Raw genomic sequence first — 26,087 nt, forward strand, 5'->3', positions numbered from 1 at the left:
AAGTGCTGTTAGTAGCGAGTAGCACCACCAATACCAACAACCGCCATTCCCCACTAAGTAGGGGTGACTGTGCCAGGCTAGGTGCAGGAGGTGGTCACGTGACAGACCCAGCAGGTGCCATGGTAGGAACACGTTGGGTTGCTCGGTCAATGGCCAGGGTCAATGGCCAGGGTCAACGGCCAGGGTCAACGGCCAGGGTCAACGGCCAGGGTCAACAGCCAGGGTCAACGGCCTGCAGGGTCAACGGCGGCCGACTGTGAGGGCGGGCACAAGCCGGCGTGAGTAGGTGAAACGTTGAGCTTTATAAGGGCACCACGGGGTGACCAGCCCCAACCCTCCCCACCCAGCCCCTCCCCACCCTCCCCACCCAGCCCCTCCCCACCCTCCCCACCCAGCCCCTCCCCACCCTCCCCACCCAGCCCCTCCCCACCCAGCCCCTCCCCACCCTCCCCACCCAGCCTCTCCCCACCCTCCCCACCCTCCCCACCCTCCCCACCCAGCCCCACCCCTCCCAGCCCCACCCCTCCCAGCCCCACCCCTCCCAGCCCCACCCCTCCCATTTTTGGAGGTTCCTACCAGTATCAATACCAATAATCAATACTAATCAATACCGATAATCAATACTAATCAATACTCGGAGGCGTTGCCGTGGTGATCACAACTCACACTTCTTAGCGGTGCCCATGAGCGGCAGGGTGGCGTCGTCATGGTTACCGGCCTTGCTCCGCCCCACGGTACCCACGCTGCTCCCGGCGTTGCCCTGGAAACGGCAGGGGGGAGGGGTGGGGGGGCAGTGACGTCACGCACGGGGGGAGGGGGGGTTGAGAAATGTGACGTCACATCAAAATGGGCAACTTTAAGTAAATATAGACAACACGTTCTACTCACATTTCGATTTAAAGCTTCTTTCGTGACTGCAGCAGGGATTCATCTTCTTGGTTCTTTCGGTAAAGTCACGTAGAAGGGAAGTAATAAAATAATAAAAATATTATTTAATTATGTTCTATTTTTATTATTTTATTACTTCCCTTCTACGTGACTTTACCGAAAGAACCAAGAAGACTAATCCACTACTACTACTACTAATATACTACTACTACACTACTACTAATATAACACTCATCCACTACACAACTACTACTAATATACTACTACACTAATACACTACCACTCATCCACTACACTACTACAAATATAACACTAATACACTACTACTAATATACTACACTACTACTACTAAACTACACTACTACTACACTACTACTACTAATATACTACACTACTACTACTACACTACTACTACTAATACACTACAACACTAATATACTACACTACTACTACACTACTACTAATACACTACACTACTACTACACTACTACTACACTACTACTAATACACTACACTACTACTACACTACTACTAATACACCACACTACTACTACACTACTACTACACTACTACTAATACACTACTACTACACTACTACTACACTACTACTACACTACTACTAATATACTACGACTATTACTATACTACTACTAATATACTACGACTATTACTATACTACTACTAATATACTACGACTATTACTATACTACTACTAATATACTACACTACTACTACACTACTACTAATACGCTACACTACTACTACACTACTACTAATATACTACGACTATTACTATACTACTACTAATATACTACGACTATTACTATACTACTACTAATATACTACACTACTACTACACTACTACTAATACGCTACACTACTACTACACTACTACTAATATACTACGACTATTACTATACTACTACTACACTACTACTAATATACTACGACTATTACTACACTACTACTAATATACTACGACTATTACTATACTACTACTAATATACTACACTACTACTACACTACTACTAATACGCTACACTACTACTACACTACTACTAATACACTACACTACTACTACACTACTACTAATATACTACGACTATTACTATACTACTACTACACTACTACTAATACACTACACTACTACTACACTACTACTAATATACTACGACTATTACTATACTACTAATATACTACACGACTAAACTACCAGACTACTTCTGCTGCTGCTACTCCTACTACCACAACTACCACACCTTCTCCTACCACAACCACCACAACCACCACAACTACCACAACCACCACAACCACCACAACCACCACTCCTCCTGCTGGCGGCCACTGCCATCGCTGTGGTGGTGGCCGTGGTGGTGGTGGTGTCTGTGGCGGTGGTGGTTGTGGCGGTGGTGGTGTCCGTGGTGGTGGTGGTGTCCGTGGCGGTGGTGGTGTCCGTGGCGGTGGTGGTGGTGTCCGTGGTGGTGTCCGTGGTGGTGTCCGTGGTGGTGTCCGTGGTGGTGTCCGTGGTGGTGTCCGTGGTGGTGTCCGTGGTGGTGGCCGTGGTGGTGGCCGTGGTGGTGGCCGTGGTGGTGGTGGTGTCCGTGGCGGTGGTGGTGTCCGTGGCGGTGGTGGTGGTGTCCGTGGTGGTGTCCGTGGTGGTGTCCGTGGTGGTGTCCGTGGTGGTGTCCGTGGTGGTGTCCGTGGTGGTGTCCGTGGTGGTGGCCGTGGTGGTGGCCGTGGTGGTGGCCGTGGTGGTGGCCGTGGTGGTGGCCGTGGTGGTGGCCGTGGTGGTGGCGGTGGTGGTGTCCATGGTGGTGGCCGTGGTGGTGGTGGTGGTGTCCGTGGTGGTGGCCGTGGTGGTGGTGGTGGTGTCCGTGGTGGTGTCCGTGGTGGTGGTGGGTGTCGGCATGCCTGGAAGTGCAACTTGGTCCAGCCGTCCTTCTTGTAGCGGCTGTGCATCTCACGGTGCGACCAGAGCGCCGTGAGCAGCGCAGAGGCAGCACGCAGCTCACGACTTGTAGACGTCCTGACACACACACGCAGTCACACGCAGTCACACGCAGTCACACGCAGTCACACGCAGTCACACGCAGTCACACGCAGTCACACGCACGCAGTCACACGCACGCAGTCACACGCACGCAGTCACACGCACGCAGTCACACGCACGCAGTCACACGCACGCAGTCACACGCACGCAGTCACACGCAGTCACACGCAGTCACACGCACACAGTCACACGCAGTCACACACAGTCACACGCACGCAGTCACACGCACGCAGTCACACGCAGTCACACGCACGCAGTCGCACGCACGCAGTCACACGCAGTCACACGCAGTCACACGCAGTCACACGCACGCAGTCACACGCAGTCACACGCACGCAGTCACACGCAGTCACACGCAGTCACACGCAGTCACACGCACGCAGTCACACGCAGTCACACGCAGTCACACGCAGTCACACGCACGCAGTCACACGCAGTCACACGCAGTCACACGCAGTCACACGCAGTCACACGCAGTCACACGCACGCAGTCACACGCAGTCACACGCAGTCACACGCAGTCACACGCACGCAGTCACACGCAGTCACACGCAGTCACACGCAGTCACACGCACACAGTCACACGCACACAGTCACACGCACACAGTCACACGCACACAGTCACACGCAGTCACACGCAGTCACACGCAGTCACACGCAGTCACACGCACGCAGTCACACGCACGCAGTCACACGCACGCAGTCACACGCACGCAGTCACACGCACGCAGTCACACGCACGCAGTCACACGCAGTCACACGCAGTCACACGCACGCAGTCACACGCAGTCACACGCAGTCACACGCACGCAGTCACACGCAGTCACACGCAGTCACACGCACGCAGTCGCACGCACGCAGTCACACGCAGTCACACGCAGTCACACGCAGTCACACGCACGCAGTCACACGCAGTCACACGCAGTCACACGCAGTCACACGCAGTCACACGCAGTCGCACGCAGTCACACGCAGTCACACGCAGTCACACGCAGTCACACGCAGTCACACGCAGTCACACGCAGTCACACGCAGTCACACGCAGTCACACGCAGTCACACGCAGTCACACGCAGTCACACGCAGTCACACGCAGTCACACGCAGTCACACGCACGCAGTCACACGCAGTCACACGCAGTCACACGCAGTCACACGCACGCAGTCACACGCAGTCACACGCAGTCACACGCAGTCACACGCACACAGTCACACGCACACAGTCACACGCACACAGTCACACGCACACAGTCACACGCACACAGTCACACGCAGTCACACGCAGTCACACGCAGTCACACGCAGTCACACGCAGTCACACGCAGTCACACGCACGCAGTCACACGCAGTCACACACAGTCACACGCAGTCACACGCAGTCACACGCACGCAGTCACACGCAGTCACACACAGTCACACGCAGTCACACGCACGCAGTCACACGCAGTCACACACAGTCACACGCAGTCACACGCACGCAGTCACACGCAGTCACACACAGTCACACGCAGTCACACGCAGTCACACGCAGTCACACGCACGCAGTCACACGCAGTCACACGCAGTCACACGCAGTCACACGCAGTCACACGCAGTCACACGCAGTCACACGCACGCAGTCACACGCAGTCACACACAGTCACACGCAGTCACACGCACGCAGTCACACGCAGTCACACACAGTCACACGCAGTCACACGCACGCAGTCACACGCAGTCACACACAGTCACACGCAGTCACACGCACGCAGTCACACGCAGTCACACACAGTCACACGCAGTCACACGCAGTCACACGCACGCAGTCACACGCAGTCACACACAGTCACACGCAGTCACACGCACGCAGTCACACGCAGTCACACACAGTCACACGCAGTCACACGCACGCAGTCACACGCAGTCACACACAGTCACACGCAGTCACACGCAGTCACACGCACGCAGTCACACGCAGTCACACGCAGTCACACGCAGTCACACGCAGTCACACGCACGCAGTCACACGCAGTCACACGCAGTCACACGCAGTCACACGCAGTCACACGCACGCAGTCACACGCAGTCACACGCAGTCACACGCAGTCACACGCAGTCACACGCACGCAGTCACACACAGTCACACGCAGTCACACGCAGTCACACGCAGTCACACGCAGTCACACGCAGTCACACACACACACAGTCACACACACACACAGTCACACGCAGTCACACGCAGTCACACGCAGTCACACGCAGTCACACGCAGTCACACACACACAGTCACACACACACACAGACACACACAGACACACACAGTCACACACAGTCACACACAGTCACACACACAGACACACACAGTCACACACACACACAGTCATACACACACACAGTCACACACACACACAGTCTCACACACACACACACCCCCCTCCCCGCCCACCTGGACGTGTTGATGGACACGGCCCGCTCGATGGCCCCGGCGCTCTGCAGGTGGCGAGCGTTCTCCACGCTGCCCGTCGCCAACTCGGCCAGCGCCCCCAGCACGGCCGCCACCCCGTCCTCGCCCACGGGGCCCGGCACCACGCTGGAGGCCGTGGGGGGGGGCCCCGTGCCCCCCACCCCAGCCGCCTCCTGGGACACCTCGGGCAGCCTCTGCACCAGGTTCCTGGTGCCGTGGGTGCCTGGAGCACGCAACGCAGCGGGGGGGGGGAGCAGTGATGTAGACGCTGCTGCTGTTGTTGTTGTGTGGGGGAGGTCGGTGTAGCAGCCTCATGAACGTCCCCCCCCCCCCCCGCGTCTCTCTCCCAGTGTCTCTCCCCCCCCGTGTCTCTCCCCCCCCGTGTCTCTCCCCCCCCCGTGTCTCTCCCCCCCGTGTCTCTCCCCCCCCCCGTGTCTCTCCCCCCCCCCGTGTCTCTCTCCCCCCGTGTCTCTCTCCCCCCGTGTCTCTCTCCCCCCGTGTCTCTCCCCCCGTGTCTTTATCTCCCCGTGTCACCTCCTCCCACGTCTATCCCCCCGCGTCTCTCCCCCAGTGTCTCTCTCCCCACGTCTCTCCCCCAGTGTCTCTCCCAGTGTCTCTCCCCCCATGTCTCCCCCCGCATCTCTCTCTCCCAGTGTCTCTTTCCCCCCGCATCTCCTCCCCACCACCACCACCCCCACCACCACCACCACCGCCACACCTATGAGCGCCTTGTTCTTGGGGTCGCGAGCGAGTCCCCGCAGGGCGTGGGCGGAGGCGCACACAACGCGCTCACGCTCACTACGCAGCTGCTCCACCAGACGCGGCAAGCCTTCCTCCTTGCGCACCACGGCACGAGCCACCTCCGCCCACTGCCAGAGATGACACACGCACACACACAGATAGACGCACACGCACACAGATAGACGCACACGCACACAGATAGACACACGCACACACAGATAGACACACACACACACAGACACACACGCACACAGATAGACACACACGCACACACACACAGGCACACACACAGACAGACACACACACACACACAGATACACACACACCACGCGCTCACGCTCATTCCTCAGCTGCTCCACCAGCCGAGGGAGCCCCTCTTCCTTGCGCACCGCGGCACGAGCCACCTCGGCCCACTGCCACAGATGACGGTGACGCACACACACAGATACACACACACAGATACACACACACACACAGAGATAGACACACACACACACACACAGAGATAGACACACGCACACAGACAGATAGATACACACACACACAGATAGACACACGCAGATAGACACACACGCAGATAGACACACACACAGAGATACACACACACAGATAGACACACACAAGCACACACACAGATACAACAACCGCCATTCACCACTAAGTGGCGGTAACGTCACCACGACGCTTGTGCCAGGCCATGTGCACACATGCACACTCACGCACACACAGATAGACACACACACACACGCAAAGATCCCCCGTATAGCCGTAACAGACTGTAGGGGCAAGTGCTGTTAGCGAGCACCTATGAAGGCCGGCACAGCACACGAGGGGGTGGGTGGCCAGCACCACGCCCGACCGCATTTGTCTCCCCAGTGGCGAAGTTTACACGCCGCAATAGGTACTCATTTAAGGCTGAGTCGACCTAGAGGAGGCCTAGGACCGGTTCAGATAATCGTCACTGGTGTTGGCCGTGAGCGGGAATCGAACCTGGGTCGCCAGGTTCATAGCGCAGCGTAGCGCTAACCACTACACCACCGCTCCCCACACAGATAGACACACACAGATAGACACACGCGCACACAGATATACACACACACGCGCACACAGATATACACACACACACGCACACAGATATACACACACACACGCACACAGATATACACACACACACGCACACAGATACACACACACACACGCACACAGATACACACACACACGCACACAGATAGACACACACACACACAGATAGACACACACACACACACTGATAGACACACACACACACACTGATAGACACACACACACACTGATAGACACACACACACACTGATAGACACACACACTGATAGACACACACACTGATAGACACACACAGACAGACGTGAGGGTGGGTGGCAGTGTGTGCTCGTGACGGTACCTGCCCTTCGCCGCTAGCGAGCGTGTAGATGGCGCTGGTGGCTGCCTCCAGCGTGATGGGGTTCTTCGACTGCTTCAGCAGAGACACGTAGGGGCGCAGTGCCTCGGGCTGGTACAGCAACTCCCACCCTACACACACACATCATACATTACACACTACACTATACATCATACACTACACTACTATACACTATACACTACACTATACACTACGTAGGGGCGCAGTGCCTCGGGCTGGTACAGCAACTCCCACCCTACACACACACATCATACATTACACACTACACTATACATCATACACTACACTACTATACACTATACACTACACTATACACTACGTAGGGGCGCAGTGCCTCGGGCTGGTACAGCAACTCCCACCCTACACACACACATCATACATTACACACTACACTATACATCATACACTACACTACTATACACTATACACTACACTATACACTACGTAGGGGCGCAGAGCCTCGGGCTGGTACAGCAACTCCCACCCTACACACACATCATACATTACACACTACACTATACATCATACACTACACTACACACTACGTAGGGGCGCAGTGCCTCGGGCTGGTACAGCAACTCCCACCCTACACACACATCATACATTACACACTACACTATACATCATACACTACACTATACACTACACTATACACTACTACACTATACACTATACACACTACACTACACACTACGTAGGGACGCAGAGCCTCGGGCTGGTACAGCAACTCCCACCCTACACACACGCACATAGTATACATTATACACTATACACTACACTATACACTACATCATACACTACTACACTATACATCATACACTATACACACTACACTATACACTACGTAGGGACGCAGTGCCTCGGGCTGGTACAGCAACTCCCACCCTACACACGCACACATCATACATTATACACTATACTATACATCATACACTACACTATACACTACACTACTACACTACTACACACTATACACACTACACTGTACACTACTACATACACTATACACTACACTATACACTACACACCCCTGAGTCTCAGGACTCAGGGGACGGGAGGAGAGGAGAGGGGGAGGGGCTGACCTCTGACGAGCTCCTTGCGAGGGGGGATGTCCACTTCATCGCCATCAACACCCCCCTTGTTGCCTGCGAAGGGAGCCATCACACACACACACACAACCATCATACACACTACAACAACCACTACACACAGATACACTACAACAACAGACATTCGCCACTAAGTGGCGGTGACGTCACCACGACGCTTGTGCCAGGCCAAGTGCACCTTGAGGCTATCACGTGAAGTGTCGAACGCCCGCTGGCAGGAGGTCACGGGGCAGACCCAGCAGGTGCCACGGGTCAACTGACTGAGATGACCGAGATGACTGGCTGATGCACCACCTGTGCCCCCTACTGTGCCAACTTGCTGTGCTTTAGCCAACAGGCGCTCCGCTCGTTGTTGTGAGCGTCGCTCCTCCGCCCTCCGTTGTTGTTGGAGGGCGACTGCCTCCAACTGCCCAGTAGCGTCCTTCACGAGCCTCCTCCACAGAGGCCGATCTTGACACCGCTGGTACCGGTCATCGGCAAGTCCACTCAGCTCCACGTCCTCCGGTACCACATCACTCTCTTCTCTAGCCCGTGCTGCGCCCGTTTAGCCACCTCGATCCGGCCGAACAAAAGCTGTTTAGGCATGCGGTGGCTGGGCATGCGGGCTACATGACCCAGCCAACGCAGCCTTGCCTGCCGGAGGAGCTCACCGATGGGACTTTGCCCAGATCTTTCAAGGATTTGTGAGCTCCTCACACAATCCAGCCTGCAGGTTAAACCCAGGATGGATCGTAGACAGGCCAGCCTAAATGTTTGTAACCGGCGAAGATGCTCCATTAGAGGGGTCCACGTTTCGCAAGCGTAGAGAAGGGAGGGAATGACTGTGGCCGAGAAGACCTGAAGCTTCGTGCGGAGCGACAGACCAAGTAGCTTCCACACAGCCTTACGCAACCGATGAAAAGATATTGCCGCTCGACTGATTCGGAGTGAGACCTCTGCTGTCAAACCGGAGCCGGTCATGAGTACACTGCCCAGGTATGGGAAACTCTCCACTCTCTCCACAACTGCCCCATCACCGATTGGGAGTTGTGGGGGTGGAGTGTCCGATGGTACAACATACCCAGGCAGGTGCTTAGTTTTGATGGGGCTGATGGTAAGGCCCCACCTCTTAGTGGCACACTCCAGGTTCAGCAGCAGCGTCTCCAACTCCTCCTCTGAATGAGCAGCTATTACCAGATCATCGGCATACATAACGTGGTTGACCAATAGGGAGCCATCCCTTGATCGCACCCGGGCATCGATCAGCCTCCCATTATATCTGTACCAAATGGAAATTCCCCCGGTACAGCTATTGAAGGCTTCACGAACTACGCGGTCAAAATAGATGTTAAATAATGTGGGAGCCAAAGGACATCCCTGCCGCACCCCAAGGTGAACAGGGAAAGGCTCCGACTTCCGGCCACGTAGTTTTACCCGGACCCGCTCACCATCATGAAAGTCCTTAATGATCGTGAGCAGAGGGTCAGGGACTCCGAAAGCACGAAGAACAACCCAGAGCCCAGACCTACTGATGGTATCATAGGCCTTGACCAGGTCAATAAAGCAGAGATGTAGGTCTTGTTGGAATTCCCTACACCTCTGCTGTAGCAGACAGACAGACAATATGGCATCTGTGCAGGACCATCCTTTCCTGAAACCGCATTGGGGCTCCGCAAGCCTCTCCTCAGCGTGCCAAGCAAGGCGATGTTGAATAATCCTTGCCAGGACCTTTCCCGGCACACTGAGGAGTGAGATGCCCCTGTAGTTGTTACAGTCTGTGCGGTCCCCCTTCTTAAAGAGGGGAACCACCAGGACACCCTTCCAATCCTGCGGAACCCGTCCAGTGGTCTGAGACTCACAGAGCCAGACTAAGGCTCCCACAGGGTTCAGTGTTAATTACTGGGGGCTCACAGAGCCAGACTAAGGCTCCCACAGGGTTCAGTGTTAATCACCGAGACTCACAGAGCCAGACTAAGGCTCCCACAGGGTTCAGTGTTAATCACTGAGACTCACAGAGCCAGACTAAGGCTCCCACAGGGTTCAGTGTTAATCACTTGAGGCTCCCACAGGGTTCAGTGGGTTGAGGGTGCTGCATTGCGTACCTGATGAGAACCAGGCGTCTGGAAGAGCAGCAGCAGCAGCAGCAGGAGGAGGAGGAGGAGGAGGAGGCAGAAGAGGTGCAAAGAGGTGGGGAGAGAGAGCAAAAGGAGGAGGTAGAGAAGGAGGAGGAGAAAAACGACGGAACACGGAGGTCAGAGGTCAGCACCTCCTGTGCATCGCAACACAGACCAGGGTTCTGTAGGGGCGGAGTGGTTCTGTATGTGTGGTTCTATCTGTATGAGTGGTTCTATACGTGTGGTGTGGTTCTGTGCGAGTGGTTCTGTGCGAGTGTTTCTGTATGTACGTGTGGTTCTATATTTTAGTGGTTCTGCAGAGGCGAGGAAGTCCACCTTTCTCCCGCTTGGCGAAGCAGCGAGCCTCAGCACCCCCGGTGTGGTTCTATACGTGTGGTGTGGTGTGGTTCTATCTGTAGGAGTGGTTCTATACGTGTGGTGTGGTTCTATACGTGTGGTGTGGTGTGGTTCCATCTGTATGTGTGGTTCTATACGTGTGGTGTGGTTCTATCTGTGCGAGTGGTTCTGCAGGGGCGAGGAAGTGCACCTTTCTCCCGCTTGGCGAAGCAGCGAGCCTCAGCGCCCCCGCGGCGCCGCGGCGAAGAGGAGGAGGTCCCCGTCCCGGCGGCAGCCCCCGCAGGCACGTCACGGAAGATGTCGCAGCTCAAGTTGCGCAGGATACACACAGAGTTCTCTACCGCCTGTAGGTACAGTCATACACACACACGGAGTTCTCTACCGCCTGTAGGTACATACAGTCATACACACAGTCATACAGTCATACACACACGGAGTCCTCTACCGCCTGTAGGTACAGTCATAAAGATAAAGATCCCCCGTATAGCCTTAACAGACTGTAGGGGCAAGTGCTGTTAGCGAGCACCTATGAAGGCCGGAACGGTACACGAGGGGGTGGGTGGCCAGCACCACGCACGACCGCCTTTGTCTCCCTAGTGGCGATGTTTACACACCGCACCAGGTACTCATTTAAGGCTGAGTCGACCTAGGGGAGGCCCAGGACCGGTTCAGATAATCGTCACTGGTGTTCGCCGTGAGCGGGAATCGAACCCGGGTCGCCAGGTTCATAGCGCAGCGCGCTAACCGCTGCACTACCGCTCATACACACACAGTCATATACACAGTCATATACACAGTCATATACACACAGTTCTCTACCGCCTGTAGGTACAGTCATACACACACATACACACAGTCATACAGTCATACACACAGAGTTCTCTACCGCCTGTAGGTACAGTCATACACACACAGTCATACAGTCATACACACACATACACACGGAGTTCTCTACCGCCTGTAGGTACATACAGTCATACAGTGGTGGGGGTCACGACCTTGGTGTCTGTGTTGTGGTGGTGGTGGTGATGTTGGTGGTGGTGGTGGGGGTCACGACCTTGGTGTCTGTGTTGTGGTGGTGGTGGTGGTGTTGGTGGTGGGGGTCACGACCTTGGTGTCTGTGTTGTGGTGGTGGTGGTGTTGGTGGTGGGGGTCACGACCTTGGTGTCTGTTGTGGTGGTGGTGGTGGTGTTGGTGGTGGGGGTCACGACCTTGGTGTCTGTGTTGTGGTTGTGGTGGTGGTGTTGGTGGTGGGGGTCACGACCTTGGTGTCTGTGTTGTGGTCCTCCAGTGCCGAGCAGACAAAGTGCAGCAGGGAGTCCACGAGCCCCTCGCACTGACGCATGCGCAACCGCACGTCCGCCCCCGCAGAGCTGACGTTCCTGCAACGTCCACACGCAACGTCCACACGACGTTCACGCAACGTTCACACGCAACGACTACGTGTGTGTGTGTGGCTGTGTGTGTGTGTGTGGCTGTGTGTGTGTGTGTCTGTGTGTGTGTGTGACTGTGTGTGTGTCTGTGTGTGTGTGTCTGTGTGTCTGTGTGTGTGTCTGCATGTCACCTGAGGCATCCTGTGGTGTTGCGGAATGCGTTGGAGGGTGAGGTGGGTGAGGGTTGGGAGGCGTTGGGGCCACCGGCGTGCCAGCCGCTCTCTGGCGCCACCACGCGCTCCACCAGGACGCCCAGACCTCGCTCAGACAGCGGCTTCTTCAGAGGCTCGTGCGACGACAGGTTCCACAGCGTCCCTGGGGGGGGCGGGGGGTCACGGGGGTCATCTCTGGGGTCACCATGGGGTCGTCACTGGGGTCATCTCGGGGGTCATCTATGGGGTCACCACGACAGGTTCCACAGCATCCCTAGGGGCGGGGGGGTCGTCTCTGGGGTCGTCTCTGGGGTCGTCTCTGGGGTCGTCTCTGGGGTCGTCTCTGGGGTCGTCTCTGGGGTCGTCTCTGGGGTCGTCTCTGGGGTCGTCTCTGGGGTCGTCTCTGGGGTCGTCTCTGGGGTCGTCTCTGGGGTCGTCTCTGGGGTCGTCTCTGGGGTCGTCTCTGGGGTCGTCTCTGGGGTCGTCTCTGGGGTCGTCTCTGGGGTCGTCTCTGGGGTCGTCTCTGGGGTCGTCTCTGGGGTCGTCTCTGGGGTCGTCTCTGGGGTCGTCTCTGGGGTCGTCTCTGGGGTCGTCTCTGGGGTCGTCTCTGGGGTCGTCTCTGGGGTCGTCTCTGGGGTCGTCTCTGGGGTCGTCTCTGGGGTCGTCTCTGGGGTCGTCTCTGGGGTCGTCTCTGGGGTCGTCTCTGGGGTCGTCTCTGGGGTCGTCTCTGGGGTCGTCTCTGGGGTCGTCTCTGGGGTCGTCTCTGGGGTCGTCTCTGGGGTCGTCTCTGGGGTCGTCTCTGGGGTCGTCTCTGGGGTCGTCTCTGGGGTCGTCTCTGGGGTCGTCTCTGGGGTCGTCTCTGGGGTCGTCTCTGGGGTCGTCTCTGGGGTCGTCTCTGGGGTCGTCTCTGGGGTCGTCTCTGGGGTCGTCTCTGGGGTCGTCTCTGGGGTCGTCTCTGGGGTCGTCTCTGGGGTCGTCTCTGGGGTCGTCTCTGGGGTCGTCTCTGGGGTCGTCTCTGGGGTCGTCTCTGGGGTCGTCTCTGGGGTCGTCTCTGGGGTCGTCTCTGGGGTCGTCTCTGGGGTCGTCTCTGGGGTCGTCTCTGGGGTCGTCTCTGGGGTCGTCTCTGGGGTCGTCTCTGGGGTCGTCTCTGGGGTCGTCTCTGGGGTCGTCTCTGGGGTCGTCTCTGGGGTCGTCTCTGGGGTCGTCTCTGGGGTCGTCTCTGGGGTCGTCTCTGGGGTCGTCTCTGGGGTCGTCTCTGGGGTCGTCTCTGGGGTCGTCTCCGGGGTCGTCTCTGGGTCGTCTCTGGGTCATCTCCGGGGTCGTCTCCGGGGTCGTCTCCGGGGTCATCTCCGGGGTCATCTCCGGGGTCATCTCTGGGTCATCTCGGGGGTCGTCTCGGGGGTCGTCTCGGGGGTCGTCTCGGGGGTCGTCTCTGGGGTCGTCTCTGGGTCATCTCTGGGGTCATCTCTGGGGTCACCACGACAGGTTCCAGAGTGTCCCTCGGGTGGGTGGGGGTCACGACCAGGTCACGACCTGCTGGTGTCCTGCTGGCACGGGGGGTGAGTGAGTGAATGGTGAGTGTGGGTGGGTGGGTGGCGAGGGGCGAGCGAGGGGCGAGCGAGGGGCGAGCGAGGGGCGAGCGAGGGGCGAGCGAGGGGCGAGCGAGGGGCGAGCGAGGGGCGAGCGAGTAGTGGTGAGCGTGAGTGGGTGGTGAGTGGTGGTGAGTGTGAGTGGTGAGTGTGAGTGGTGAGTGTGAGTGGTGAGTGTGAGTGGTGAGTGTGAGTGGTGAGTGGTGAGTGTGAGTGGTGAGTGTGAGTGGTGAGTGGTGAGTGGTGAGTGGTGAGTGGTGAGTGGTGAGTGGTGAGTGTGAGTGGTGAGTGTGAGTGGTGAGTGTGAGTGGTGAGTGTGAGTGGTGAGTGTGAGTGGTGAGTGTTGGTGAGTGTTGGTGAGTGTTGGTTAGTGTGAGTGTTGAGTGTTTGTGAGTGTTGGTGAGTGCGAGTGGTGAGTGTTACCAGTGACTACGTCCACGATTGCCGGGTTGTGTGTGCGCTGTAGCAGGCCGATCAGGGCCGCGATGCCGTCAGAGTCTTTCACGGCCAACTTGTTCTGGACGTCGCGCCCAAAGCTGATGTTACGCAGAGCCCCACACGCACTGCGCTGCACCTGGAGACACACAGACACACACAGATACACAGATAAAGACTCACACACACACACAGACACACAGATAAAGACTCACACAGACACACACACACAGACACACAGACACACAGACACACAGACACACACACACAGACACATACAGAGCCCCACACGCACTGTGCTGCACCTGGAGACACACACACACACAGATAAAGACTCACACAGACACACACACAAACACACACACAGAGCCCCACACGCACTGCGCTGCACCTGGAGACACACACACACACAGATAAAGACTCACACACACACAAACAGATAAAGACTCACACAGACACACACACAGACACAGAGCCCCACACGCACTGTGTTGCACCTGGAGACACACACACAGATGAAGACTCACACAGACACACACACACACACACAGAGCCCCACACGCACTGCGCTGCACCTGGGTGGCGGGGAGGGGGGCACAGGGGGGGGGAGGTTAGGAGACACAGACACACACACACAGACACACACAGACACACACACAGACACACATACAGACACAGACACAGCCACCCACACAGACACAGACACAGCCACCCACACACACAGCCACCCACCCACACAGCCACCCACCCACACAGCCACCCACCCACACAGCCACCCACCCACACAGCCACCCACCCACACAGCCACCCACCCACACAGCCACCCACCCACACAGCCACCCACCCCGCCCCCCCCACCTCTTCGTCGGGGTCGTCCAGCAGAGCGACGAGCGCCCTGACCCCGCGGGCCTCCCGCACGGCGGCCTTGGCGCGCTCGTTCTCGTAGCAGGCGTGCTGCAGGTAGGCCGCCGCGTTGGCCCGCACGGCGGGGGCCACGTCGCTCCGCAGCAGGGCCACCACCTCGCCCGCCGCGGGCTGTGGCGGCGGGTACCCACCACCGCCGCCACCACCACCACCGCCGTAGCCCAGGCGGTCCAGGCTGGCCAGGCTGCCGTGCTCGGAGCGGCCCGGCTGGGGGTAGAAGGGGCGGCCTTGCTCGGCCAGGGAGTTGAGCTCGTCACATGACCTGGGGGTGGGGGGGAGTAGGGGTGAGTAGGGGTGGGTGTATAGGTGAGTGTGTGTGCGAGTGTGCTAGTGAGTGAGTGAGTGTGCTAGTGAGTGAGTGTGCTAGTGTGCAAGTGTGTGTGCGAGTGTGCTAGTGTGTGAGTGTGCTAGTGTGTGAGTGTGCTAGTGAGTGAGTGTGCTAGTGAGTGCTAGTGAGTGAGTGAGTGTGCTAGTGAGTGCTAGTGAGTGAGTGAGTGTGCTAGTGAGTGCTAGTGAGTGAGTGAGTGTGCTAGTGTGCTAGTGTGCTCGTGAGCTCGAGTGTTAGTGAGTGTGCTAGTGAGTGTGCTAGTGAGTGTGCTAGTGAGTGTGCTAGTGAGTGTGCTAGTGAGTGTGCTAGTGAGTGTGCTAGTGAGTGTGCTAGTGAGTGTGCTAGTGAGCGAGTGAGTGAGCGAGTGAGTCTGCTAGTGAGTGTGCTAGTGAGTGTGCTAGTGAGTGAGTGAGTGAGCGAGTGTGCTAGCGAGTGTGCAAGCGAGCGAGTGAGTGTGCTAGTGAGTGTGCTAGTGAGTGTGCTAGTGAGCTCGTGAGTGAGCTCGTGAGTGTGCTAGTTAGTGTGCTAGTGAGTGTGCTAGTGAGTGTGCTAGTGAGTGTGCTAGTGAGTGTGCTAGTGAGTGTGCTAGTGAGTGTGCTAGTGAGTGTGCTAGTGAGTGTGCTAGTGAGTGTGCTAGTGAGTGTGCTAGTGAGTGTGCTAGTGAGTGAGCTCGTGAGTGTGCTAGTGAGTGTGCTAGTGAGTGTGCTAGTGAGTGTGCTAGTGAGTGTGCTAGTGAGTGGGCTAGTTAGTGTGCTAGCTAGTGAGTGAGCTCGTGAGCGAGATCCCCACCTGCGCATGGCTGCACCCACCATGTCACCTCCACCACCACCTCCCCCCGCCGCGTAGCGCCGCTGGTGCTCCCCCAGGCGACGCTCGTCCAGCGTCGCGTAGCCGGGCGGGCCGAAGCCGGCACCGGCGGGGGGAGCCCCCCGCACGTACACATCACCCCCGCCCCTGCCGTAGTCTACACAACAACAACAACAACAACAACAACATGTAAACAACAACAACAAGTAAACATCAACATCAACCACATCAACCACATCAACCACCACGTAGACATCCACCCCTCCCCTGCCGTAGTCTACACAACAAGAACAACAAGTAAACATCAACCACATCAACCATCACCACGTAAACAACAACAACCAACACCACCACATCAACATCAACCATCATTATGTAAACAACATCAACCATCACTATGTAAACAACAACACAGGCTATACGGCAGATCATTGTGTGTGTACCCGTGTGTGTGTGTACCCGTGTGTGTGTAGGGAATTCCAACAAGACCTACATCTCTGCTTTATTGACCTGGTCAAGGCCTATGATACCATCAGTAGGCCTGGGCTCTGAGTTGTTCTTCGTGCTTTCAGAGTCCCTGACCCTCTGCTCACGATCATTAAGGACCTTCATGATGGTGAGCGGGCCCCGGTAAAACTACGTGGCCGGGAGTCGGAGCCTTTCCCTGTACACCTTGGGGTGCGGCAGGGATGTCCTCTGGCTCCCACATTATTTAACATCTATTTTGACCGCGTAGTTCGTGAAGCCTTCAATAGCTGTACCGGGGGAATTTCCATCTGGTACAGATACAATGGGAGGCTGATCGATGCCCGGGTGCAATCAAGGGATGGCTCCCTATTGGTCAACCACGTTATGTATGCCGATGATTTGGTAATAGCTGCTCATTCAGAAGAGGAGTTGGAGACGCTGCTGCTGAGACTGGAGCGTGCCACTAAGAGGTGGGGCCTTACCATCAGCCCCACCAAAACTAAGCACCTGCCTGGGTATTTTGTACCATCGGACACTCCACCCCCACAACTCCCAATTGGTGATGGGGCAGTTGTGGAGAGAGTGGAGAGTTTCCCATACCTGGGCAGTGTGCTTATGACCGGCTCCGGTTTAGCAGCAGAAGTCTCACTCCGAATCAGTCGAGCGGCAATATCTTTTCATTGGTTGCGTAACGCTGTGTGGAAGCTACCTGGTCCGTCGCTCCGCACGAAGCTTCAGGTCTTCTCAGCCACGGTCATTCCCTCCCTTCTCTACGCTTGCGAAACGTGGACCCCCCTAATGGAGCATCTTCGCCGGTTAGAAACATTTAGGCTGGCCTGCCTACGATCCATCCTGGGTTTAACCAGGCTGGATTGTGTGAGGAGCTCACAAGTCCTTGAAAGATCTGGGCAAAGTCCCATCGGTGAGCTCCTCCGGCAGGCAAGGCTGCGTTGGCTGGGTCATGGAGCCCGCATGCCCAGCCACCGCATGCCTAAACAGCTTTTGTTCGGCCGGATCGAGGGGGCTAAACGGGCGCGGCACGGGCTAGAGAAGAGATGGAGTGATGTGGTACAGGAGGACGTGGAGCTGAGTGGACTTGCCGATGACTGGTACCAGCGGTGTCAAGATCGGCCTGTGGGGAGGAGGCTCGTGAAGGACGCTACTGGGCAGTTGGAGGCAGTCGCCCTCCAACAACAACGGAGGGCGGAGGAGCGACGCTCACAAAAACAAGCGGAGCGCCGGGTGGCTAAAGCACAGCAAGTTGGCACAGTAGGGGGCACAGGTGGTGCATCAGCCAGTCGTCTCGGTCATCTTAGTCAGTCGACCCGTGGCACCTGCTGGGTCTGCCCCGTGACCTCCTGCCAGGGGGCGTTCGACACTTCACGTGGTAGCCTCAAGGTGCACATGGCCTGGCACAAGCGTCGTGGTGACGTCACCGCCACTTAGTGGCGAATGGCGGTTGTTGTTGTTGTGTGTGTGTGTGTGTCTGTGTGTGTATGTGTATGTGTCTGTGTGTGTGTGTGTGTACTTGTGTGTGTGTGTGTCTGTGTGTATGTTTCACTGTGTGTGTGTGTACCCCCCACCCCCCCACCACCCCACCCACCACTGTAGTCGTCCATGTGCGGTGCCGCTGCGAGGAAGCGGGGGTCCCGCTGAGCCCCCCGTGACAGGCTGTAGTAGGCCCGGTCTCCGTCACCACCACCACCACCGCCACCACCACCACCACCGAGGCGGCGTGGGTCTACGGTGCGGCTGCCAACGCCGGCGAGGTGAGCCGAGCCGTTGCCGTTAGAGCCGGCCCCAACGTAGTAGAGCTCGCCACCACCACCGCCACCGCCACCACCACCACCCCCACCCCCACCGATGGGGTCTTCGTGCAGGAAGGGGCGTCCGCCAGGCTGCCCGACAGAAATGTCAGAAACGTTTTTGTTGTTGTTGTTATTGTATAATTAATAATAACGGTGTTGTTATTTAATTATTTTTTATAACAGTGGGATTTTTTCCTTATTTTTTTATATTTTTTTGGTGTTATTTTTTTATTCTCCATGACCATGTTATTATTTTATTATTAATAATAACGGTGTTATTATTTTATTATTCTCTCTGACGGTGTTATTTTTGTATTATTAATAATAACGGTGTTGTTATTTTATTATTCTCTCCGACGGTGTTATTTTTTTTATAACAGTGGTGTTATTTTCTTATTCTCCATGACCATGTTATTATTTTATTATTAATTATAACGGTGTTTTTATTTTATTATTAATAATAACAGTGTTGTTATTTTATTATTCTCTCCGACGGTGTTATTTTTTTATTATTTTTTTATAACGGTGGTGTTATTTTCTTATTTTCTATGACCATGTTATTATTTAATTTTTAATAATAACGGTGTTGTTATTTTATTATTTTCTATGACGGTGTTATTATTAATTATTAATAACAGTGTTATTTTATTATTCTCTCTGAGGGTGTTATTACTTGATTATTTTTTATAAATAACGGTGTTGTTATTTTATTATTTTCTATGACGGTCTTATTATTTTATTATTATAAATAATGGTGTTATTATTTTATTATCATGAATAAAATAATAACACCCACACACTCACCCACCCACGCACCCACCCGCATACTCACTCACCCACTCACACACCCACACACTCACCCACCCACCCACGCACCCACGCACCCACCCGCATACTTACTCACCCACCCACCCACTCACCCACTCACCCACCCACCCACCACTCACTCACTCACTCACCCACTCACCCACCCACTCACCCACCCACCACTCACCTCACCCACCTCACCCACCCACACTCACTCACCTCACCCACCCGCACACTCAGTCACACTCACACTCACCCTGAGTGCGGTGCCATTGGCAGAGAAGTGCGGTGCCTGGCCAGAGTGGTAGGAGGCCAGGTCACTGTCCTGTGACAGAGAGAGAACCCAGCGTGGGGGTGAGCGTGGGGGTGAGTGAGCGTGGGGGGGGGTGAGTGAGCGTGGGAGTGAGCGTGGGAGTGAGCGTGGGGGTGAGTGAGCGTGGGGGTGAGTGAGCGTGGGGGTGAGTGAGCGTGGGGGTGAGTGAGCGTGGGGGTGAGTGAGCGTGGGGGTGAGTGAGCGTGGGGGTGAGTGAGCGTGGGGGTGAGTGAGCGTGGGGGTGAGTGAGCGTGGGGGTGAGTGAGCGTGGGGTGAGTGAGCGTGGGGGTGAGTGAGCGTGGGGGTGAGTGAGCGTGGGGGTGAGTGAGCGTGGGGGTGAGTGAGCGTGGGGTGAGTGAGCGTGGGGTGAGTGAGCGTGGGGTGAGTGAGCGTGGGGTGAGTGAGCGTGGGGGTGAGTGAGCGTGGGGGTGATTGAGCGTGGGGGTGATTGAGCGTGGGGGTGAGTGAGCGTGGAGGTGAGTGAGCGTGGGGGTGAGTGAGCGTGGGGGTGAGTGAGCGTGGGGGTGAGTGAGCGTGGGGGTGAGTGAGCGTGGGGTGAGTGAGCGTGGGGGTGAGTGAGCGTGGGGGTGAGTGAGCGTGGGGGTGAGTGAGCGTGGGGGTGAGTGAGCGTGGGGGTGAGTGAGCGTGGGGGTGAGTGAGCGTGGGGGTGAGTGAGCGTGGGGTGAGTGAGCGTGGGGTGAGTGAGCGTGGGGGTGAGTGAGCGTGGGGGTGAGTGAGCGTGGGGGTGAGTGAGCGTGGGGGTGAGTGAGCGTGGGGGTGAGTGAGCGTGGGGGTGAGTGAGCGTGGGGGTGAGTGAGCGTGGGGGTGAGTGAGCGTGGGGTGAGTGAGCGTGGAGGTGAGTGAGCGTGGGGGTGAGTGAGCGTGGGGGTGAGTGAGCGTGGGGGGTGAGTGAGCGTGGGGGGTGAGTAAGTGTGGGGTGAGTGAGCGAGCGTGGGGGTGAGCGAGCGTGGGGGTGAGTGAGCGTGGGGTGAGTGAGCGTGGGGGTGAGTGAGCGTGTGGGTGAGTGAGCGAGTGGGTGAGTAAGCGTGCGAGTGAGTGAGCGTGTGAGTGAGTGAGCGAGTGGGTGAGTAAGCGTGTGAGTGAGTGAGCGAGTGGGTGAGTGAGCGTGTGAGCGAGTGAGTGAGCGAGCGAGCGTGTGAGTGAGCGTCTCACGTTGGTGCTATAGGAGGCGACGTGTCTCTGCTCCTGCTCGAGCTCCATGGTGAGTGAGTGAGCGTGTGAGTGAGTGAGTGTGTGGGCGAGCGTGTGAGCGAGTGAGTGAGTGTGTGTGTGTGTGAGTGAGTGTGTGGGCGGGTGAGCGTGTGGGCGAGCGAGTGGGCGAGCGTGTGTGTGAGTGTGTGTGTGTGTGGGCGGGTGAGCGTGCGAGTGGGCGAGCGTGTGTGTGAGTGAGTGAGTGAGTGTGTGGGCGGGTGAGCGTGTGGGCGAGCGAGTGGGCGAGCGTGTGTGTGAGTGAGTGTGTGTGTGAGTGGGCGGGTGAGCGTGTGGGCGAGCGAGTGGGCGAGCGTGTGTGTGTGTGAGTGAGTGTGTGTGTGTGTGAGTGAGTGTGTGGGCGGGTGAGCGTGTGGGCGAGCGAGTGGGCGAGCGTGTGTGTGAGTGAGTGTGTGAGTGAGTGAGTGTGTGGGCGGGTGAGCGTGTGGGCGAGCGAGTGGGCGAGCGTGTGTGTGAGTGAGTGAGTGTGTGTGTGAATGAGTGAGTGTGTGGGCGGGTGAGCGTGTGGGCGAGCGAGTGGGCGAGCGTGTGTGTGTGTGTGAGTGAGTGTGTGTGTGTGTGAGTGAGTGTGTGGGCGGGTGAGCGTGTGGGCGAGCGAGTGGGCGAGCGTCTCACGTTGGTGCTATAGGAGGCGACGTGTCTCTGCTCGTGCTCGAGCTCCATGGTGAGGCGCTTGAACTGCGCCTCCTGCTCCTTGACGGAGGCCAGGAGGCTCGACTCGGTGCTCGGCTCAAAGTCGCCCGCCTCCTCCTCCAGCATCGCGGCGGCGGCAACCCCCCCCCCACCCTCACTGCTGCTGCTGCCACGCAGAGAGACACAGACTCATCACACAGAGACCCACAGACTCATCACACAGAGACCCACAGACTCACCACACAGAGACCCACAGACTCACCACACAGAGACCCACAGACTCATCACAGAGACCCACAGACTCATCACAGAGACCCACAGACGCATCACACAGAGACCCATAGACTCATCACACAGAGACCCACAGACTCACCACACAGAGACCCACAGACTCACCACACAGAGACCCACAGACTCACCACACAGAGACCCACAGACTCACCACACAGAGACCCACAGACTCACCACACAGAGACCCACAGACTCATCATACAGAGACCCACAGACTCATCACAGAGACCCACAGACGCATCACACAGAGACCCATAGACTCATCACACAGAGACCCACAGACTCACCACACAGAGACCCACAGACTCACCACACAGAGACCCACAGACTCACCACACAGAGACCCACAGACTCATCACAGAGACCCACAGACTCATCACAGAGACCCACAGACTCATCACACAGAGACCCACAGACTCATCACACAGAGACCCACAGACTCATCACAGAGAGACACAGACTCACCACACAGAGACCCACAGACTCATCACACAGAGACCCACAGACTCATCACACAGAGACCCACAGACTCACCACACAGAGACCCACAGACGCATCACAGAGAGACACAGACTCACCACACAGAGACCCACAGACTCACCACACAGACCCGCAGACTCACCACACATAGACCCATAGACTCACCACACAGAGACCCACAGACTCACCACACAGAGGGGATAGACTCACCACACAGAGACCCACAGACTCACCACACAGAGACCCACAGACTCACCACACAGAGACCCACAGACTCACCACACAGAGACCCACAGACTCACCACACAGAGACCCACAGACTCACCACACAGAGACCCACAGACTCACCACACAGAGACCCACAGACTCACCACACAGAGACCCACAGACTCACCACACAGAGACACACAGACTCACCACACAGAGACCCACAGACTCACCACACAGAGACCCACAGACTCACCACACAGAGACCCACAGACTCACCACACAGAGACCCACAGACTCACCACACAGAGACCCACAGACTCACCACACAGAGACCCACAGACTCACCACACAGAGACCCACAGACTCACACAGGGACCTCCTCTGCTGACACACAGACAAAGATCCCCCGTGTAGCATTAACAAACTGTAGGGGCAAGTGCTGTTAGCGAGCACCTATGAAGGCCGGAACGGCACACGAGGGGGGTGGGTGGCCAGCACCACGCCCGGCCGCCTTTGTCTCCCCAGTGGCGATGTTTACTAATCACCGCCGCACCAGCTACTCATTTGAGGCCTAGTCGACCTAGGGGAGACCCAGAACCGGTTCAGATAATCGTCACCGGCGTTGGCCGTGAGCGGGGATCGAACCCGGGTCGCCAGGCTCGTAGCGCAGCGTAGCGCTAACCGCTGCACCACCGCTCCACACACTCACACACACGGACACACACACATAGTTATCTTATCACTCACACACCCATCCAGCCTCGTATACAACAACCTTATATAGTCAGAGAGGCGAACAATTCCGCCTGACAGCCTCACACCAGGCTGTCAAGGCAAGTGCATTGCGAGTAGCAGCAGCTATGTAGGCCGGTACAGCGTGGCACACGAGGGGGTGGGTGGCCAGACACACACACACAGACAGACACACACACAGACAGACACACACACACACACAGACAGACACACAGACACGCAGATAGACACACACACACACCCACTCATTCACCCACACACACACCCACCCACACACCCACCCACACTCCCACCCACACATTCACCCACCCACACACTCATTCACCCACCCACACCGACACACCCACCCACACGCCCACACCCACCCACACGCCCACACCGACACTGACCCACCCACACCGACACAGACCCACCCACCCACACCGACACACCCACCCACACGCCCTGTTCCGCTCCGTGTACTCTGCTGCAAGATAACAGCAGCAGCAGCGACTTTGAGCAAAGGTTGTGGAGAGGCGGGGTGGTGGTGGTGGGGGGGGAGGTGGGGGGGAGGTGGGGGGAGGGAGGAGGTGGGAGGGAGGTGGGGGGAGGGAGGAGGTGGGGGGGAGGTGGGGGGGAGGTAGGAGGTGGGGGGGAGGTGGGGGGAGGGAGGAGGTGGGGGGGAGGTAGGAGGTGGGCGGGAGGTAGGAGGTGGGGGGAGGTGGGGGGGGTGGTGGGGGGGGGAGGTGGGGGGGTGGTGGGGGGGGGAGGTGAGGTGGAGGTGAATGTGGGGGGGAGGTGGGCGGGAGGTGGGGGGGAGGTGGGGGGAGGGGCTAGGCACCTGTTGACTGTACAGGGAGGGAGAGGTTGGCAAACAGAACCCTGAACCCGATGATGATAAACCACCACAACCACCACACCACAACCACCATCACACCACCACCACACCACACCACAACCACCACCACACCACACCACACCCACCACACCACACCCACCACCACCACACCACAACCACCACCACCACACCACAACCACCACCACCACAACCACCATCACCATCACACCACAACCACCACCACCACACCACAACCACCATCACCATCACACCACAACCACCACCACACCACCACCACACCACCACCACCACCACAACCCAACCACCACCACACCACAACCACCACCACACCACCCAAAGCCGTGGAAGTGGTGGTGGCGGTAGTGACAGTGGTGGTGGCGGTTGGAGTGGTGGTGACGGCGGTGGTGACGGCGGTGGTGGTGATGGTGACAGTGGTGGTGATGGCGGTGGGGACAGTGGTGGTGATGACAGTGGTGGTGATGGTGGTGGTGATGGTGGTGGTGACAGTGGTGGTGGTGATGGTGGTGGCGATGGGGCCACTTCCATCCCAATAGCCAGGGCCGTGTCGTCACAGCCCCCCCCCCACCCACAGCCCCTCCCCCCACACACAGGAAGAGTTGGAGACGCTGCTGCTGAACCTGGAGTGTGCCACTAAGAGGTAGGGCCTTACCATCAGCCCCACCAAAACTAAGCACCTGCCTGGGTATTTTGTACCATCGGACACTCCACCCCCACAACTCCCAATTGGTGATGGGGCAGTTGTGGAGAGAGTGGAGAGTTTCCCATACCTGGGCAGTGTGCTTATGACCGGCTCCGGTTTGACAGCAGAGATCTCACTCAGAATCAGTCGAGCGGAAATATCTTTTCATCGGTTGCGTAACGCTGTGTGGAAGCTACCTGGTCCGTCGCTCCGCACGAAGCTTCAGGTCTTCTCGGCCACGGTCATTCCCTCCCTTCTCTACGCTTGCGAAACGTGGATCCCCCTAATGGAGCATCTTCGCCGGTTAGAAACATTTAGGCTGGCCTGCCTACGATCCATCCTGGGTTTAGCCAGGCTGGATTGTGTGAGGAGCTCACAAATCCTTGAAAGATCTGGACAAAGTCCCATCGGTGAGCTCTTCCGGCAGGCAAGGCTGCGTTGGCTGGGTCACGTAGCCCGCATGCCCAGCCACCGCATGCCCAGCCACCGCATGCCCAAACAGCTTCTGTTTGGCCGGATAGAGGGGGCTAAATGGGCATAACACGTCAACACAGCTGAGAGGCGAATGCTGGCTTTAGAGTGAATGAGCGAGTGGGTGAATGAGTGAATGAGCGGGTGGGTGAGTGGTTGAGTGAATCAATGGGTGGGTGAGTGAATCAGCGGGTGGGTGAGTGAATTAGCGTGTGGGTGGGTGAGTGAATGAGTGGGTGGGTGAGTGAATAAGCGTGTGGGTGGGTGAGTGAATTAGTGAGTGGGTGAGCGAGTCGGTGA

The 26,087-nt window shown here is 57.0% G+C and overlaps 1 protein-coding gene across 5 annotated transcripts in view; it reads right to left on the minus strand.

Annotated features, from left to right (window-relative positions):
• The window catches only part of LOC144953054 (splicing regulator ARVCF-like), a 43,425-nt gene that overhangs the window by 4,773 nt on the left and 12,565 nt on the right, over positions 1-26,087 (minus strand). For 2 of the 5 annotated variants that reach the window (XM_078883568.1, XM_078883570.1), the window contains exons 2-17: positions 22,027-22,210; positions 20,125-20,193; positions 18,857-19,151; positions 16,768-16,942; positions 15,585-15,912; positions 14,715-14,865; positions 12,682-12,865; positions 12,382-12,499; positions 11,308-11,461; positions 10,749-10,766; positions 8,641-8,703; positions 7,541-7,668; positions 6,098-6,248; positions 5,362-5,602; positions 2,800-2,914; positions 667-760 (exon numbers count right to left, since the gene is read on the minus strand). In XM_078883568.1, coding sequence (XP_078739694.1) covers positions 667-760; positions 2,800-2,914; positions 5,362-5,602; positions 6,098-6,248; positions 7,541-7,668; positions 8,641-8,703; positions 10,749-10,766; positions 11,308-11,461; positions 12,382-12,499; positions 12,682-12,865; positions 14,715-14,865; positions 15,585-15,912; positions 16,768-16,942; positions 18,857-19,151; positions 20,125-20,193; positions 22,027-22,170 — 2,428 coding nt within the window. In that variant the 5' untranslated portion in view covers positions 22,171-22,210. The remainder of the gene's footprint in view (positions 1-666; positions 761-2,799; positions 2,915-5,361; positions 5,603-6,097; positions 6,249-7,540; positions 7,669-8,640; positions 8,704-10,748; positions 10,767-11,307; positions 11,462-12,381; positions 12,500-12,681; positions 12,866-14,714; positions 14,866-15,584; positions 15,913-16,767; positions 16,943-18,856; positions 19,152-20,124; positions 20,194-22,026; positions 22,211-26,087) is intronic. The other 3 variants (XM_078883569.1, XM_078883574.1, XM_078883573.1) reach the window with 3 other exon arrangements.

The sequence above is a fragment of the Lampetra fluviatilis genome, chromosome 71 (genome assembly GCF_964198595.1).
Source record: "Lampetra fluviatilis chromosome 71, kcLamFluv1.1, whole genome shotgun sequence".
Taxonomy (NCBI): domain Eukaryota; kingdom Metazoa; phylum Chordata; class Hyperoartia; order Petromyzontiformes; family Petromyzontidae; genus Lampetra; species Lampetra fluviatilis.